We start from the raw sequence: 17,419 nt of genomic DNA on the forward strand, positions 1-17,419 counted from the left end.
TCAGTCTTTCCATTTGTGCGTGAGCGTTCTCGTTTGTTATTAGGATATCGTCAAGGATACGGGTCATTTTGACGCCAAGCACATTCCAATAGGTGTTGCAACACAGGACATCAAAACACGGCAAAGCGTGTGATGCTTGTATCCTGGCTACGAATATCCTTTTGTCACGAGACCCTGAATTACATTAGCCTACGTGACTTTATTAATTTATACAGCGACTCGCATAGCCTCTTTTAGACTGTAGGCGATTATTAATTTCATATTCTTGAAGGCGTGTTTAATCTCTGGCTCAGTGATACGAATTCAGCTTTCACTTTGTTATTTCCTTTCATTATTTTTTAGTAACATAGTTGTGTTAATTAGTAAACGGCTTGCTAGGTGCATCACCTTGGCTGCTAACTAAAAATATATACAGTGGGCTCCAGAATTATTCATACATATGCGCAAATAAACACAAATAAATAATAATGTTATTTACATAAACTTTATTTCCCAACATTCCCAACATGTGTAAAGAAGTGTGCTTTATTAATTATTCAATGGAATAAACCTGTTTTTCACAAAGATTGTGAAAAACAAGTTTCACAATCATTGGTACTCCATGGTAAACACCCGAAGATTAGTCATGTGTCTTCTCCTACATTTTTTCTTGTTTAAAGAACACATTTGGAGAGATTGTTTTTACCATTCCTTCATGCAGAACCTTTCAGAATCATTGGTATCATTGGGTTTGTGCATATGGACCCTCCTCTTCAGTTCAGATCACGTTTTTACTGAGACGGTCATTGCAGAATATGGATGTTGTTTTCACTTAACCATTTCTGTGTGGATTTTGATGTATGTTTGGAGTCATTGTCCTGCTGGACAATCTACCTATGGCCAAGTCTCAGCTTCCTAGCAGAGATGACCAGATGTTCCATTATTGTGCTCTATGTGCACATCAGAGTAGTGTAAGTTGCTCATTAAGTTATTTGTTGGGAACTACTCACTAGTACTAGTACACTCATACTAATTATGCAAATAGGCTTATCTTAGCACCTGATTTCAGTATATCTAGGTTCTTGTTGCCTTCATGTGATGTGCATTTTGATGTAGGCGCATGTCAAAAAAACAATTGCATTTATACTACTAAAATTGTTCCGGGGAAAAAAAACCAGAATATTAACCAGAATATATTCAGGCCAAATGTCAGAATGGTGAAGAAATGTGATGTAAGTGACTTTGACTGTGTAATGATTGTTGGTGCCAGACAGTGTGGTTTGAGTATCTCAGAAACTGCTCATCTCTGGGATTTTCACGCACAAAAGAAGAATTTGCCAAAAATACTTTGAAAAACAAAAATCATTCAGTGAGCAGCAGTTCACCTTGTTAATGAGAGAGATCAGAGCAGAAGGGCCAGACTAGTCGAAGCTGACAGGAAGGTGACAGTAACAAAAATAACCACGAATTACAACAGTGTTATGCAGAAGAGCATCTCTGAACACACAGCGCGTCAAATCTCCAAGTGGATAGGCTACAGCAGCAGAAGACTCAATAAATACCTAATAAAGTCCTCACTTAGTGTATTTACACTTGTTGGAATGAATTATTACATTGGTCTTAACAAGAACCTCCGGGATCGGGATCAGTATAGGACACGTTCTGGCCAACCTACGTGATGAAATGTTCAACTACAAACTACAAACTACAGCCGCCTATTATGCTAATCTGACCAAGGTATGATATTACTCGAGAAACTCATAATAAGCGTCCCCTTGTGGCTGTCTAGAAACGTCTCAGTAAGTACAGCGGCGGTGGACAGCAGTCAGTGCTGAAACGATGTTCATTCTGACGACTTCGTGGTGATTACCCTTTGGCGGAATTTTCACCGATATTTTGTTTTTGTTGGAACGTTCTCTCGTATCTCCATCCTCCATTGTCAACATTGTGTTCGTCTGTGTAGCATGATTTTAACGAAGTACCTCCACCCCTACAAACAGATCCTGGATGTTTGTCGAGAAGTAGTGAAATTCAATGCCGGCGGATTTTTTCCCCTCTCCTTTCCGATCGCATCCAAGGCTTTATGTATGCCCTAAATGCCTAGAATAAAGAGGACGCCCAATACTTCGCATGTGATGCATTTGTCAAAGAATAGGATAATTCAATTAACATGGGAAATAAGCAAACGATATTTACTGATGAACAGCTGGACGCCTATCAGGTAAGATTTTAAACGTTTGTTGTTTTTGTTGTTTGTCAGTTGGCTTTTGAAATCGTCAGCTGATTGATGGTCATCAAGTGATTTCGGTTTGCCTCCTTATTATGTAATATTACTCGGACACATGGGCCCACTATTAGACCGCCTATGTGAGAAATTGCTGATTCAACGATTTACTTTGGACTTTAACAATTCGCCTATAGCCTATTCATCTTACAGTTCGTAGTATTTTACAAACAAGTATTTTCGCGGTACAACCGAAGCCTAATCAATCGCTCATTTATTTGCTTGGTGAAAGTAGTAATCACATTAATTCCATCTTTCCCCCATTTGCTGTTCATGATACATTTCAAGCAAACTAGATACATTACTTGTCTTTTCAGTTTTATGTATGTAAAATCTGTGAAACAATGTCGCTAATCGCAGCCTTTTGCAAAAACCTAACATTGTAAAGTAAGTTGTGTACAAAACAAACGATTTGTTACTTTCTTCTGATTGACGGAAACATTTCTATTCGTGGAGGGTATGTGCAAATTAATGAATACAAAAACTAAAGTTGCAGTTCTGATACAATGAAACATGTTTCCAATGGAGCGTATGGAACATATTTGCAATGGAGCATCTGCGTAAATCTCGGAATTTAAACATCACACAACGCTCTGTTTTACAAATGTGAATTCACCTTTTGATTGTTTAGTACAGTAGGTTATTATGTTGTGGCATGCGTCAACCCGGAGCTATTTGTCAAAGAGCTTACTGCGTTCAGGTTCTGATCGCATAATAAATCCTCATAGTGAGCGGTGGGATTGCATCGGGAGTACAGTGGAAGGCATCCAGCCGATGAAATATGAATAAACAGATAAAGAAGCGACCACCATCTGGTGGCTTTTCCCGAACTCATTGTATGACTCACTGTGCGCTTATTTAGTTTCCCGAATCTAAAAAGAGGAATGGATAGATACTTCTCGTCGATCCACTGGTATCAACTCTCTCATTCTCAGGAGCTATTCCGTTGAATGGGATACGTTAAGACGTTAAGGTAGGCCTGTTAGATGTTTCTCGGCTTTAGGCTAGTTTATAGTTTCGGTGGATAAGTGCAACAAACAAAGATGACTGCAACAGCCTACAGTGCATTGCAGTGCTTTCCTTATCTATTCTTACCATGTGTGCACCACCACGAGATTTGGTCTGGCCAGATGCTTTAAGCATGGTGATGTTGCGTAAGGTCTAAAACGCTGCCTTTCAAGAATGAACTTCGTCTGAAACTGCTGTATTGTATATAGGCTACGAGTTTTCATGTTTGTTAGGCCGCAGTTTGCTGGTAAGGACATGGTGGATATTTATTAACAGTAATCGTAATTCAGTACACTTCAGTACAGAGACCTACTCTACTTGGCGCATCCCCATACTGTAAGCATACGACGTAGCCTACGAGGACTGGTTGGCTGTGGTTGGGACTTCCAGTCCGAGTTTTGGACTCTCAGGTCCTGACACTGAAAGTAATCAATTTAAACATGATCAGAAATTGTATCCCTTCAGAATACCCACTGAGTGGTAAAAGCAGTGGTTTAAGTTTTCAGGATGTGAATGAGAACTGCTTTTCAGGGTATGTGAAACTCTATCAGTCCGCATTACCTCAACGGCTTAAAAAGATCTTATTACGTTAATCAGGATGAAAACACACCAGCTGTGGGTGTCGGATGCACGACAAATGACTTTTTCTCTTCTTCTTTTTCATTAAAAAATGTTGTTTCCAACTTTTAAAACTTGTAGATTGAATATTAAGAATGCCAATGGATTCCATCTGTTTGTCCACCGAACTGGATCTGTCTATACAGAAAAGAAAAACATAACTGCGCCTTGGGAAGGCCGACTCCTTTGACCTGAGAGAAGACCACGCTTTTGTTCCCTGGTAACAGTAGTCGTGTCACGTTGCGTGCTGAAGACCCGCTGTCTTCTCCTACTCAGGTTTTTCGGAGTGATTCGGTGAAACTTGATAACTGAAGCCAAGCGGGGCTAATGTCGCGCTCGCGAAACTTTACCCTCCAGAGATAGCCCAGTTTCTTTGGTTACCGGCAATGTTGGTTCATTTCGAGAGTGTCTTATGTGTCATGTCTGCTGTATACTAACACAAACTACAGGAAGGTATTGAGACTTCGGTTGACGGGCAGCCTCTCTCACTCTGCACACTCCAGGGCTCCTGACCAGAGGTGGCACTTGGCATGAACCCAATCTAGACCATAGGACACATCACTGCCCTGATTGTTATAGTTCAACTATACACACAAGGCAGGATCAGACATGCTGTACCTAAATATTACATTCATGAACACAATATTTTCACAGTACATGCACAAAAGTTGACCCACTAAAATTGCCTATGTATCTGCTGAAATTGTATTTTAAAATAGTACATGCAGCATCGTGGATTAAAATATGTGTATGTATGTATGTATGTATGTATGTATGTATGTATGTATAGTACAGTGCTTGTGATCCTGTTGTCTGTCAATACTTGAAGCCTTGAGACAAGGTGCTGCAAATGTTCCTCAATATCTATATCAAGACAGCAGATCAAGAATGTCTTAGCATTTCAGGAACGTATTGGTACTGTGTCAGCTGGTTGCTAAGGCTAAGATAGAGACAGAGAGGTGACACATTTCATGCATTGCTGATTTAAGTGAACATGTCATGCTAAAATCAGAGCCAAATCATAGTCATTTGAACACATTTGATCACCTTCACCCAGTTGATGGGTGTAATGTTTTTGCTCCATTCCAACCATCTGTCTTTCTTTTAGAGGATGTCTCCAAAAGTTATGAATGGATTTTCAGGAGTCTTTGTGGTCATGTGGAGCATGGACAAACTCATTAACTTTTTACAGCAATTGGCCAAAAGTGTGGCAGTGCCTGTGGTTTCACAAGAAGGCAAAAACATTTCTGAAAAAAATTCACCCCTCAAAACTTTGAGGAAAAATTTATCAGAGGGAAAGGAATAACTGATTAACTTTTCACAACATTTGGCCAAAGTGGGTGTGGCTTTGAGTAAGGAATCTTAAGTAAAAGGCTTAAGGGTAGCTAGAATTGAAAGTAAAACAAGCTTAGCTCATGCCCAATTTGAGATACAGTCATGAAAATGCATGATGTGAAGGGCACGGAAGAAATTATGAACTTTTGGTGAATATCCAACATGTGGAACTGGCATATCTTGACAATTGCATAGTGTTGGTGGAAGAATGAAGTTGCACAACTGTACACAAAAGCTTATGCCTGAGGTTTTAACACTCTGCTGAGTACCATCTTCTAGTTTATAATTTTAAAAATATAATTGTTACAAGCAGACTCTCTGCTTAATAATAGAGTAAAGAATGTAATTCACATAATATTTGTTACTTTTCAAACTTTATAGTGCCTACATGTCATAGCTTAAGCTGTTCTTAAGCTGCCATTATTTGAAATAGACAACAAGAAGATAAGATAGTATGGAACAGTGTATGGGAACAGTTTTTCTCCAACTTGAATCAAACGACACCTCAGCAAGTGAAGTGCACAAAGACATCTGGGAAATGTAGTCCCGTGGTCCCCGCACAGCTAAACCAGGGCAGCTGATGAGTGGTCTTCTTGCTTAAGATCTAGATCTATCAAAAACAGATGCAGCCAGCAACTGCCATCTGCCTGTGCCATTATGGGCATGCAGTCCTCTGACACAGTGTCCGTGCAGCTCAGCTGCTCTGTGGAGAAAGAAGTAGCAACTGGCCGAGCAACAAATTGTTTAAAAACGAACAAGTGGCTGAGAGGTTGCTGATATTTCACACATATTTGTGGAGCTGTCACTGCAGGCTCCACACACACATTTACAACAAAAGAATTATAAAATGTAAAATGCTCTTGTGAATTATGTGTTCACAGGGAAATGGCATTGGGGTCAATTTTTCTATTGCACAGAAATGTGTTGATATTAAACCATTTTAGATGATAATATGTAATAAATACTCACATTTTATGAGTGGGGTCATTTTTCTATAAGAGCAGTCACTTTTCTATCATTAAATTACCCACGGGTCACTTTCCCATGGGGGTCACTTTCTTACCTGACACTGGCTGTGCTGCTAATAAATAGGGTAGACATGACAGGGGATATGGTGGTGCTGGTGTGCAGTGATGTGTGTGTAAGATCCTGAGGCATATATTGCCTGGTATGGGAGCAGCCTTTAGCCTAGTGGCTAAGGTGCATGACTGGGACCTGGAAGGTTGGTGGTTCAAGCCCCGGTGTAGCCACGATACGATCCACCCAGCAGCTGGATCCTTGAGGAAGGCCCTGAACCCCACATCGCTCCAGGGGGGGATTGTCCCCATCAAGTCGCTTTGGATAAAAATGTCAACTAAATAACAGATTATCATGATATTATTTTGAATGAAGTGCCGTCTCTGGAGTGCCGTCGTTCTCCCGGCTCGCTCCGCCCGCTCACCGTGCCAGATTAAGTTCCCCCCCCTTCACCTTCCTTATCGCCGAGCAACAGGCGTGGACACCTGAGGAGAGCGCCCTCAACACCCTGCTCGAAATTCGAGCCCCGCGGAGATGGGGCAGGGGTTGAGTGTCTCTCAGACTTCTGGGAAAAGGGGCTTATCGTGTGACACATGCATGAAACCTCTCCCAGTGTGTTTAATTTCAGGCGGTGTCGTGATCAGAGGTCTGCGCTTGTGAGGTCGAAGGTTGTGGTTGTGCTGGTGGTTGTGGTTCTGGTTGTGGTGGTTGGGCTCAATCTCAGGTGGGGGCACAGCAGTTGTATCCTTGAGCCGAATACTGAACTTGCAGTGTCCCAGTAATATATCAAATTATGAATTTATACTGCAAGTTGTGCAAGAAAAAAATTCAAATTTCTATGTATGTCTGTCCTTCAGCCTGAGTACATTTTACACTTTCATTTTAAATTACATGATCATTTTTATCTAGTGTGCAGCATTTATTTGTTATGAAATTGAAAATGAAACATTACAAACAACTTTAAAGACAAACTTATTGATATTTAATAGCATTGCTTAATTTTAGTTAACACTTGAAGTATACATACATACATAGTTCTGCAAAGCATACACCTATGTGTTCATAAAGTTAATTTGATTTCAGAGTTAATTTGACTTTAAATGAATTAATTCCACTTTTTATTCTCCTCACAGGACTGCACTTTTTTCACACGCAAAGAAATCCTTCGGTGAGTGACACTTCTTTCTGCCACTGAGAGCACCTTATTCTATTCTGTCCCGCCCCCATGTTGGATAACATATGATCAGAAAAACTCTTTCAAAAGCATTTTTGGAAGAACTGAAGTAACTATTTCATTACCATTTTATGGAGATAAAGGAAATTGTATAAGGCTTTCTCCATTCTGTTATCTAATATTGTCTGAGGAACGTAATTAAATTATGGATTTTGATCTGAGAATGTCTAAGCAGTGAGGTTCATAATGAGTTTGTGAATCAGCCCATGAGCCTCATATGAGATTGAATACATTATGTATGTTGAGGTGTTATATACATGGTATGAGAAGGTCAGAAAGGCTGCACGTCACATGCAGTTAGGCTTCTTCAAACCCTCAATGGATGGACTTATTGTGTGCAGTCAATCGGTGGCACATGTCAAACAGAAACCAGATATCTTTGATAAGTTAAACAGCATCTAGCATTGGAACTCCTTTGACTAAAGCTGCTTCATGGGGCAAAGGAAAAAGCCATATTGAGGAGAGGGGAATGTTTCACGTGCTGTGGAAATTGGCGTGATGGACATGTTTGTTGCATGGGTGAGTAATTATTCAATGGCCCCCGTGAAGCATTAGGGCAATACACTGTATGTCTGCATCGTAACTGAATCAATGCTGAGGCCACTGAATTGTGAAACCAATGTTTAGCCCATGTTATTATTCATGTGTACAGCAGGACCGTTAATGATGCAGCTCAGTTTGAGTGCCTTACGTCATGGAAGGACAGAGATGCCCCAGACAGGCAATTAAACCTGCAACCCTCTGGTTTAGCGTCCATTTTCCAAATCTTTCGAACTCACTAGTCTTTCAATCAATTTGATGTGCTAGTATAAATCAGTTAACAGGCTTGACTCTGTCCTCTGCCGGCCCTAAAAACATGCATTAGGTGATTATAGAGTGGCAACAGCTGGCAGATGGGAATAATCCACCACTTTCTTTTCTCTTTCATGTTTTTGGATGGATAGAAAATGGGATATTTCGATATATTTGGTCCTAATGGGTGCCGAAACCGTTACTGGCTTTTGTCTCCAGTGATAAGAGAGAGTATGGGACCAGCAGAAGTGGTCTGCTGAGTTTTTCATTATTCCAGGAGATATATCCATCCGTACGAACACTGTCCCAGTGATGCGGTAAATTACCTTTATCAGGTCAAGGGAAGGCTCAAAACGGGGTCCTTCATTTCACAAAGCCCTGAGGCAAGGTGAATCTCTCTCACTTCCTCCAGCCTCTCTCTCTCTCTCTCTCTCTCTCTCTCTCGCCACCCACATTTCACTGCTGCAATCCAGATTCAGTATCATACTTGTGGGGCCACTTGAATATATAATTATTCGTTTATCAATCCAAACATACAAATGCACCTTTCAATAGTGATTGGATGTTAGGGTATGCATAATGATAAATGTTAAATGTTAAATGTAACACTGCATCCTTGAGAAAGGTTGAGAAACTGGACTGTATCAGTAACTGTATCAGTTGTCTGAATTGGTAATAATTTAGGAAACTGAAATTCCCCCTGATGATATAACTTCCTGAAGGTACAGATAAGGAATATGAGAGCCAGGCCAATTGTCAAATTCTCCCATAATCCTTATCTGTCCTTTCTCAAGGATGCAGTCTCCTTGTCAATGTGTTGATTCTAACCCCAATTCCCAATAGTACAAACCATGACTTAGTGGGTGCATTTTCTATCTGTGGCAAAATCGATATTTAGCCCATAAATAATTTCCCCGGCTTCACTTGGAGCACAGACATCTCCAAACTAGCCAGGGTCTGCTGTGAGATCATGGCACACCGGAATGCTGCTGTTTCCTGGATGTCATTTCCTGCCCATTGATTTTGCTTTCTGAATGGGTGCTTTCTCTTTAGCGAAGGTGATTGTCACGCATGGGCAGAGATTGTTGAAGATACTACATGATACTCTAAGGTGAACACACCAAGGGGGTCTGGACTGACCCAACAACCTTGGCCAGTCATGGGGCAGTGGAGATGATAATTAAGATAGCAGCAAACAATCTGCTGTGCTGAATGTAACTGACACATTGAGGGGTTAATACATATGTTATAGGTGTACCTTTGTGCGAACAGCTAAAAACACAAAAAAAGGAAAGAAATAAATAAAAATGAACAGGCTGTGATATCTGATGAAGATGAGGGATGTGGGTGGGCTGATCATCATCAGCTCTAGTTGCTAGTTCTATTCTCTGGAACACAAACATGAACAAGGTTCAGTAATGGTTTAATGTATTTTAACATCACACTTTATGATATACTGTACATACAAAAGACTGTTTTGAGGCCTTATGCCTGGTGATAGTCCTAGCATGTTGTGAGCTACGGCTAATTCCCCCAGTGCACAGTGCATCTCCATTTCCACTGCTCTACCAGACAGGCACATTACTGTATATGTTATATACACTCAGTAAGCACTTTATTTGGTATTTATTAGACTTATTTTTCAGACTTCAACTGCTATAGCCTATCCACTTAGTGCTGTGATGCTTTGTGTGTTCAGAGATGCTCTCCTGCATATCGCTATTGTAATGTGTGGTCATTTACATTACTGTCACCTTCCTGTCAGCTTTGACTGGTCAGGTCCTTGACATTGGACAGAACAAAGGGCATAATCAGGTAGTCGTAGTGGCCTGTGGGGATGTTGAATGCCGTCTTCCATTCGTTTTGCGGTTTTATTACGTTGCAGTTTTTTGTATTCTATAAATATGAACGCAACAATAATTTGGGACATGAACGACTCAAGCACAAGGTGGATAGGATTAAATGTGGAATGACTCAGGTAACTTGTTGCCGAGTCTACCTTTGAGATACAGGACACTAGTGTGTCGTAGTAAGCGTTAATTAGATTCATGTGGCTACAGAAGGCAATCATGAATGAAGCATCCAAAATGCATTAGCTAGCTAGAGAACAATGGGCAATCTGAATATTTTAATTTAGATGTGTAAATGTTAAATCCACAAGAGAGGCTAAACAGTACAGTTTATGCAAAAGAAAGGCAGAGAACAATAAAACAAAGACACTATGTTCAAGTAAAAAGGAAAAGTTAAAAAATCCCTTTTTGAATCCCTTTGAATTTCAGGTTACATGGACGATATCACGAACTGGCTCCGCATTTGGTACCAATGGACTACACTGACGAGCCGGACGTCACGCTACCCTTAGCCCTGATAGTCAACATGCCAGAGCTGAAGGTGAGGTTCATAAAGTCACTGCTCTCAAAACCTTTATTCCATGATTGGATTTCCTGATGCTCAGTTCACCAAACTGACCTTCTGCTGGAAATTCACAAGTAGAGTTGGTGATATTGTGTGTCCCACAGGAGAACCCCTTCAGAACCCGGATTGTGGAGTCCTTCTCCGAGGACGGTATGGGGAACCAGAGCTTTAACGACTTCGTGGACATGTTTTCTGTGCTCAGTGAAATGGCACCCAGAGAACTGAAAGCCATCTATGCTTTTAAAATATATGGTAAGTCCTTTTTTTGGGAAGGCGGCCCTGAAACAACTGGTAGCCGGTTGACCAGTTCATACCAGCTCCCTGCTTGACATGGATGACCAGCTGAAGCTATGATTTGAAGTAGCTGGTGGCTGGTTGACCAGCTACCAGCTCAGACAAGCTACGAGCACTAGCTAGTTGAGAAGCTCATACCCAGCTAGACCAGCTTATGACCAAGTTTTTCAAGCCATCAAGTGTTTTATTCACATTCCATTTCTTTAGGATACATCAGGAAGTCAGCAACGTCAGCAATAGAAAGCCCAGCAAATGAAAGCCAGCAAACAATAGGATGGAATGGGGAAATGGCTGAAACAGTAAAGCTCTAGCGCCATTAAGCTGTGATATACTAATTTCCTGATATGTTAATTTCACAGACTACAACACCGATAACTACCTCTGCAAAGAGGATCTGGAGAAAACGTTGAACAAGTTGACCAGGGAGGAACTGACGGCTGAAGAGGTGAATCTGGTGTGCGAAAAGACCATTGAGGAGGCAGACTTGGATGGCGACAACAAGCTGTCCTTCCCTGATTTTGAGAACATGATCACGCGAGCACCTGACTTCCTAAGGTAACCATGAAAAAACAGCAAATCACCGTCCATGTGTTAGAAGGCCACAGTCAGAACTTATCTGTCATCACATATTTACATTTTCATTCTTATCACGGAAGCCCAACATTTTTGATCGCACGCTCTTCACTCGGATGTGTATGGGACAAATATTTGGGAATCAAATTTAGTTTGTTGAGATAAGCTGATGCAGGATGCCAGGCTGATGCCAGGCAGAGTTGTCTAGTAGACAGTAAATAACATGAGACACTCTTACATTTTCATCATAAAATTTTTATCAGAAAAGGCATTAAAAAAATAGTGCCTGGTCAACAGTATTTTATAGAAGATCATTCCATTTATCGCAGTGTTGTAAAGACTTTATTTGAAAGCGCAAACCAGGCTTACACAGCTCGATAGTAAGTTACTACACTGAAGGGCTGATTATTCCAGAGGATGATACTGCCCATGAATTTGTCCATCACCCAAGGCTCCGGTAGATAAAATAAATGTGTGTTGATAAAATACACGTGCATGTGTGTATACTCATACATTACTGTCTGCTCTGTAGTTTTGCCGTGGAGTTTTTCTATTTAACAGCAATAATGGGAACCAGCTTTACAGGGAGCAGAGCTTGATACAGATACAGTATTCCATTCAGCATAGGTGATAAACTAGTGAAAAAATTGCCCTTTCATTGTTGTTTAGTCAAGATGGAGCCCCCTCAATTCTGTACCCTGCTCCTGCCAACCCACAGCGTTGTCATCAGCAATGGGTCCGAGGAGTGATTTGCTATTTCTGGGAAATGATTAACATGCAAACTCAGGTCTTAGAATTAGCAAGAGCACGCCTCCAGTTTAATGGCGGTATTAGCGCTGGCCTGCGATCATTATGGGCCATTTTGTGTGGAGGTGTGGAGGACACATTTCTCCGGGCAAAAATGGCCATGTAAATCATTATGGCCACAGAGGTCTGTCCCAGGGCACATAATGCCTGCAAATGAAAACGCCCAGAATCACATGAAAGGCCTCCTGGACATCAATCTGTCACACTCTCATAAAACAGAATGGCAGGACGGACAGAGAGAGGGGAATAAGAGAGAGAGATAGAGAGAGAGAGAGAGAGAGGGGGGGGGGGGAGAGAGGGCGGGAGAGAGAGGAAGAGTCAGAAAGAGAGAGAGAGAGCGAGAGTGAGAGAGAGAGGAGAGAGTAAATGAGAGATGAGAGAGAGAGGGGAGAGGGAGTGAGAGAGAGGGAGTGAGAGAGAGAGATGGAGAGTAAGAGAGAGAGGAGAGAGTAAATGAGAGATGAGAGAGAGAGAGAGGAGAGGGAGTGCGAGAGAGGGAGTGAGAGAGAGAGATGGAGAGTAAGAGAGAGAGGAGAGAGTAAATGAGAGATGAGAAAGAGAGAGAGGAGAGGGAGTGCGAGAGAGAGTGAGAGAGAGAGGGAGAGTAAGAGAGAGAGAGAGAGAGAGAGAGAGATGTCCTTCTTTCACTCTCTCCTGTCGGTCTCGGGGATTCCTTTGCCGTTGTTAGCCTCCCGGCGCTGTGACGTATCATTCATCTTTCAATGATGCAGAGAAACTCAATTCTCATTGTCTCACCAAGGAGATATGCTCTCCCTCTGTTCTCACATTGTTCTGTGTGTGTGTGTGTGTGTGTGTGCTTGTGTATGTTGCTTCTTACACCCTGTGTTTCTGATTTCAGCACCTTCCACATTCGAATCTGACAGTGCTCACCATCAACACATGTATACCTTCGCTGGGACCGTGGGCTGACCACGCTCATCGACCAAATGGCGGGAAAGATTCTCTCTCTAACTCTAAAGCCGGGAATAATTGTCTTGGCTTTTTTTGTCATCGTTTTTAGAGGGAAGTGCTATTTTCATCTTTATTCCGGAGGAGTAAACAAACGAGTGCATGGTCTCCCCAGCCCTCCACCTCACCATAGAATAACACAGCTCCATGGGCTGCTGGAGTGCACCTTTGGAAAAAAATGAGAAAGGCAAGCTCTCTGTTTATTTGGATACTTCCTGTTGGCACACTTCTGTGTCTCCAGATTGTTGTAGCAGCTTGTGATCTGCAGCTGCAGGGCTTTTTCTTATTATGTGTTTTTTACACACAGATGTGCTCATGTGTCAAGGAATTTAGGAAGAGAATTTAAAGCAAAAAAAAGCACTGCTTTGGCACCAAGGATGTGAAGGTAGATTTATTTTCTATCAGCTATGCAATGTTTCTCTATTACGGTGCATGGATGCAAACTGTTAATCACAAATTTGCTTCATGTATTGTTTTAATTCCAGTACTGGAGCATGACGACAATCATATCTTCCAAAACCTTCTCCAGTTTAAACAAGGGCTCTCTTATTTTCAACCTATCCAGTGTGTCCCCCAACTTTCCCCAGTCTCTGTCCTATCCAGTGTGTCCCCCAACTTTCCCCAGGTTTTAATACCCGTTTTCCTTCAGATGCTAGCGTCAACTACGCCTGATTCTTTTTGTCAGCTGTTTGACATAATAAAATACATTTGGGCTACAATTTCAATAAATGTTATTTTCTGTTGCTTGTTGATGTACAGAGTACTTTTTGAAGTCTCCGTTGGTGTCTCCATTTTCTTCTTTGGAGAAAAATCTAAAAGATTGTGATCCTCACTGCAGCACTATTGTAATATAGTGACTGTTTACATTTTTTTTAATGCAATGTTGTTCTGTGGGATTGTATGGCTCAAATGTAATGAAGTTTAGTTCATGTATCTATTTGAGCCAGCTCATTTGCTGATCCAGATAGTTGAGGCGTAGTACAGGTAAGAAGTTTGCATAATTTATTATAGTGAGCGCAGTATGTTTGTGTTGGTTGGCACTTCCATTCAAAACAGCAAATTTTGAACCTCAATATCTCACCCATTTCAAAAACAATCTCAATGCAATTTCACAGGTCTGCTACAATGGCAACGGGCTTGCCAGCTACTGATTTTGGTATTGGTACGTTGCTCCATTTCTGTGTTATGTATACCTTTAAACAATTAGCATAAAACATGAAGACTTTGTTTTGCACAAAAATAACTCAATTCAAGCTGGAAAATTGCCTACACATCCTGTACCTTTTTCACTGCGCCTTTGCTTCATAGGTCAGGACTTGTATGGAAGGGGACTGTAATTTTCTGACATGAATCATCATACTTTACATCCATAAAAATTGAAGGGGGTGTCAAGTAACCATTGTATATATCACAATAGCCTGCCCAGGATATGGAGGTTAACTATTCAAAATGGAAGTAAGTATGAACCTTTCCAACAAAATGTGCATCACTCTAAATGGACCAAATTTGGGCTTATGTAAGCTATAATGAGGGAAAGAAATAGCCAGTGTATTGTAGCTATTAGTGAAACGGCCCAAGCTAATATGCTGTTAATTGCTCATCCTATTACCTCTGGCTCAATTTATGAGACTGACCCAGGCGAATACGATGCTTACCTAGCAGCTTTGTAAATTACAGTCTTGGCAGAGAACATCTGCTGATTTAGATTTCAACACGAGCACTTCTGTTTGGACCAGATACTGACTACAGACCAGTCAGGCTGTTAACCTGCTCCATGAACATAGCTTCTCATTATGCTGCTTGGCCTGGTTCAGTGTGTGAAGCCGTTGTCCATCACACCAAAGCACCCAGATAACACCCGCTGCATTTTTCACTAGACCGTTCATTTTGATGATAGCAGCTCAGACTCGACACGCTGCATGTGGTTTAATGCCACATCAGCCACTGCCTGAGATCATCACCCTAACCTTTGCTCCATCGCATGGAACACAAAGATTCTGCCTCTGTCCAGGTATCAAGGTCCCCTTATAAAATGGGGGCTGCTTTTGATTTCATGTGATGAACACTAAAATGTCTGCAAAAGGGCACCGGTGTGTGCAGACCTCCAGAAAACACAAAAAGCCCAGCGTTGAGAGATACAGGCAGTGGCAGAAAATGCGGAAACACTTGGGTAAATGAGAGATACTAAGTACACTCAAAGCAAGTGCTTCCACACAGGGGTGGTTCCTATAGGGTAATTAAGAAATCAACATCGCAGCAAGCTTAGGGTCATGTACAAAAAGGACGTACAGGTCTGACTGCCTATAATTGTTGCTTGAACGGCTATAAGAATAGATCCTGGTGAGTTTAAAATAGGTGTGATTATTGGGCATGGTAATCAGAAGCATCAGCGAGGAAGATAGCTCAACTTGATGAACACAACGGACAGTATGAAAACTCTGAGGGAACAACATTGTCACTGAAGGGCAACTGCCGTCAGAAGTGCATATTCCTGAACAGTGATGCTTCTCCATTAGTTCAAGATGCAAGGCTAAACAGGTAAGCAACTCTAAATCAGTTGAGGTGAGCCTGACGTGTATTGTTTTGCTGGCCTTTAAACCATTTCTGGTGTTGGCATCTCAGTGTCATGTCTCAAAATCATGATTACAAGTTTACAAATACTGACTCAGCGACCACTGACATGTTTATAACCTCCCTTGATGACAATCACGTGCAATATCCACATCCTAGTTTGTGGGATAGTGTGTAAATCATCAATTTGTGTCTGTCCCCTGAGTATGATAAATGTCCTTCTGGCAAGAATTTACGCATGTACAGCATGCAGATATGACTGTGGCAGTGGAGAACAGCACATACTGTCCCAGTGAATGCCACTCAGCTGGCTGGCTTATGTCGTTCAACAGTGGGTCAATATTGGGTTCGCTCCATACTCTCAATTCCAGACACCCAATCTCTGATATTGCATCTGAAACTCAGTTAACATTTTTCTGATATAGGCTTCCTGTCAAGATTGGTAGTGGCAGATTCCTGCTGACAGGGGCAATTTATCATTTTGAGTACCCACCACAGAGCGTGTATAGAAACCGCAGGGGCAGGGAACACAAGGAGGGAAAGTCTGTGGAGTCTGTGGAGCTTCTGTGTTGAAACGGCTTCTACTATGCATGCCGAGGGCTGTCTGTTGAAACCTCTAGTTAAAATGTTAATGTTATTTTTTGCAAACAATGAGATCTCTCAACTCAAAACTGAACTGCACAAAGTGACTTATGTGTGTGTTTTCAGAACTCGAACATTACTTTAGTCTTGCTGAAAGCTGTTTTGAAAATCATCAACCAGAAAAATCACTTCCCGACACATTCTGGCAGCACTATGAGTAGGCCTATAAATGTTTCGTCAGTATTGCTGTTGTTTTCATGGTAACCATCTTCATCATGTGACCTGTACTTCTGAGAACATTGTCACGCTATCCGCACTCCTACCGTATGCACGTTGAAGTGCAGTCAATGTCCTCGGCTGTCACCGTGACGAGTGTTTGAGAGACATTTTACTGTGTAATGAATATAAAGTGAGAGAGATAAGAAAGAAAAATAAATCAAGATCTAGAGAGAGTGAATGTTTTAAGAGGGGGAAAAAAACTGTTAAAGGTGGCACAGATGATGCAATGGTTAGCACTGCCGCCTCACAGCAAGGAGGTCCTGGGTTTGAATCCCGGTCGTCCGGTGCCTCTCTGTGTGGAGTTTGCATGTTCTCCCCGTGTTCGTGTGGATTTCCTCCGGGTACTCTGGTTTCCTCCCACAGTCCAAAGACATGCAGGTTAGACTGATTGTAGAGTCTAAATTGCCCGTGGGTATGAGTGTGTGAGTGAATGGTGTGTGTGCCCTGCAATGGACTGGCAACCTGTCCCGGGTGTATTCCTGCCCTGTTCAGGATAAGCGGGTTCAGATAATGGATGGGTGGATGGAAAAACTGTTAAATATTCTGTTTGAACATTTTTGTTGAATAAAAACATTTGATCAAAAAAAGAAAATTTTATAATTATGAAGATATGATACATTCATTCAAGATTTTAGATATATACATTTTATGACTAAGGCTCA

The 17,419-nt window shown here is 41.5% G+C and overlaps 1 protein-coding gene across 2 annotated transcripts; it reads left to right on the forward strand.

Annotated features, from left to right (window-relative positions):
• Positions 1–1,836: 1,836 nt before the first annotated feature.
• Positions 1,837–13,987, forward strand: LOC133131390 (calcium and integrin-binding family member 2-like). Of its 2 annotated transcripts, XM_061246731.1 has the most exons (6): positions 1,837–2,200; positions 7,375–7,409; positions 10,547–10,658; positions 10,787–10,934; positions 11,336–11,531; positions 13,216–13,987. In XM_061246731.1, exons 1-6 carry the CDS (start codon positions 2,150–2,152, stop codon positions 13,235–13,237), a joined length of 564 nt encoding a protein of 187 aa, XP_061102715.1. In that variant the 5' UTR covers positions 1,837–2,149; the 3' UTR covers positions 13,238–13,987. The 2 variants fall into 2 exon arrangements, with proteins under 2 accessions (XP_061102715.1, XP_061102714.1); XM_061246730.1 differs by lacking the exon at positions 7,375–7,409.
• The last annotated feature ends 3,432 nt before the right edge of the window (positions 13,988–17,419 follow it).

The sequence above is a fragment of the Conger conger genome, chromosome 6 (genome assembly GCF_963514075.1).
Source record: "Conger conger chromosome 6, fConCon1.1, whole genome shotgun sequence".
NCBI lineage: Eukaryota > Metazoa > Chordata > Actinopteri > Anguilliformes > Congridae > Conger > Conger conger.

Excerpts from the sequence above, each read along its gene's own strand:
- LOC133131390 (XM_061246730.1), top strand. The coding sequence starts at position 2,076 with ATGCCTAGAATAAAGAGGACGCCCAATACTTCGCATGTGATGCATTTG. Across the intron at positions 2,201-10,546 it reads AACAGCTGGACGCCTATCAG|GTTACATGGACGATATCACG; the intron begins GTAAGATTTTAA and ends TTTGAATTTCAG. Across the intron at positions 11,532-13,215 it reads CGAGCACCTGACTTCCTAAG|CACCTTCCACATTCGAATCT; the intron begins GTAACCATGAAA and ends TTCTGATTTCAG.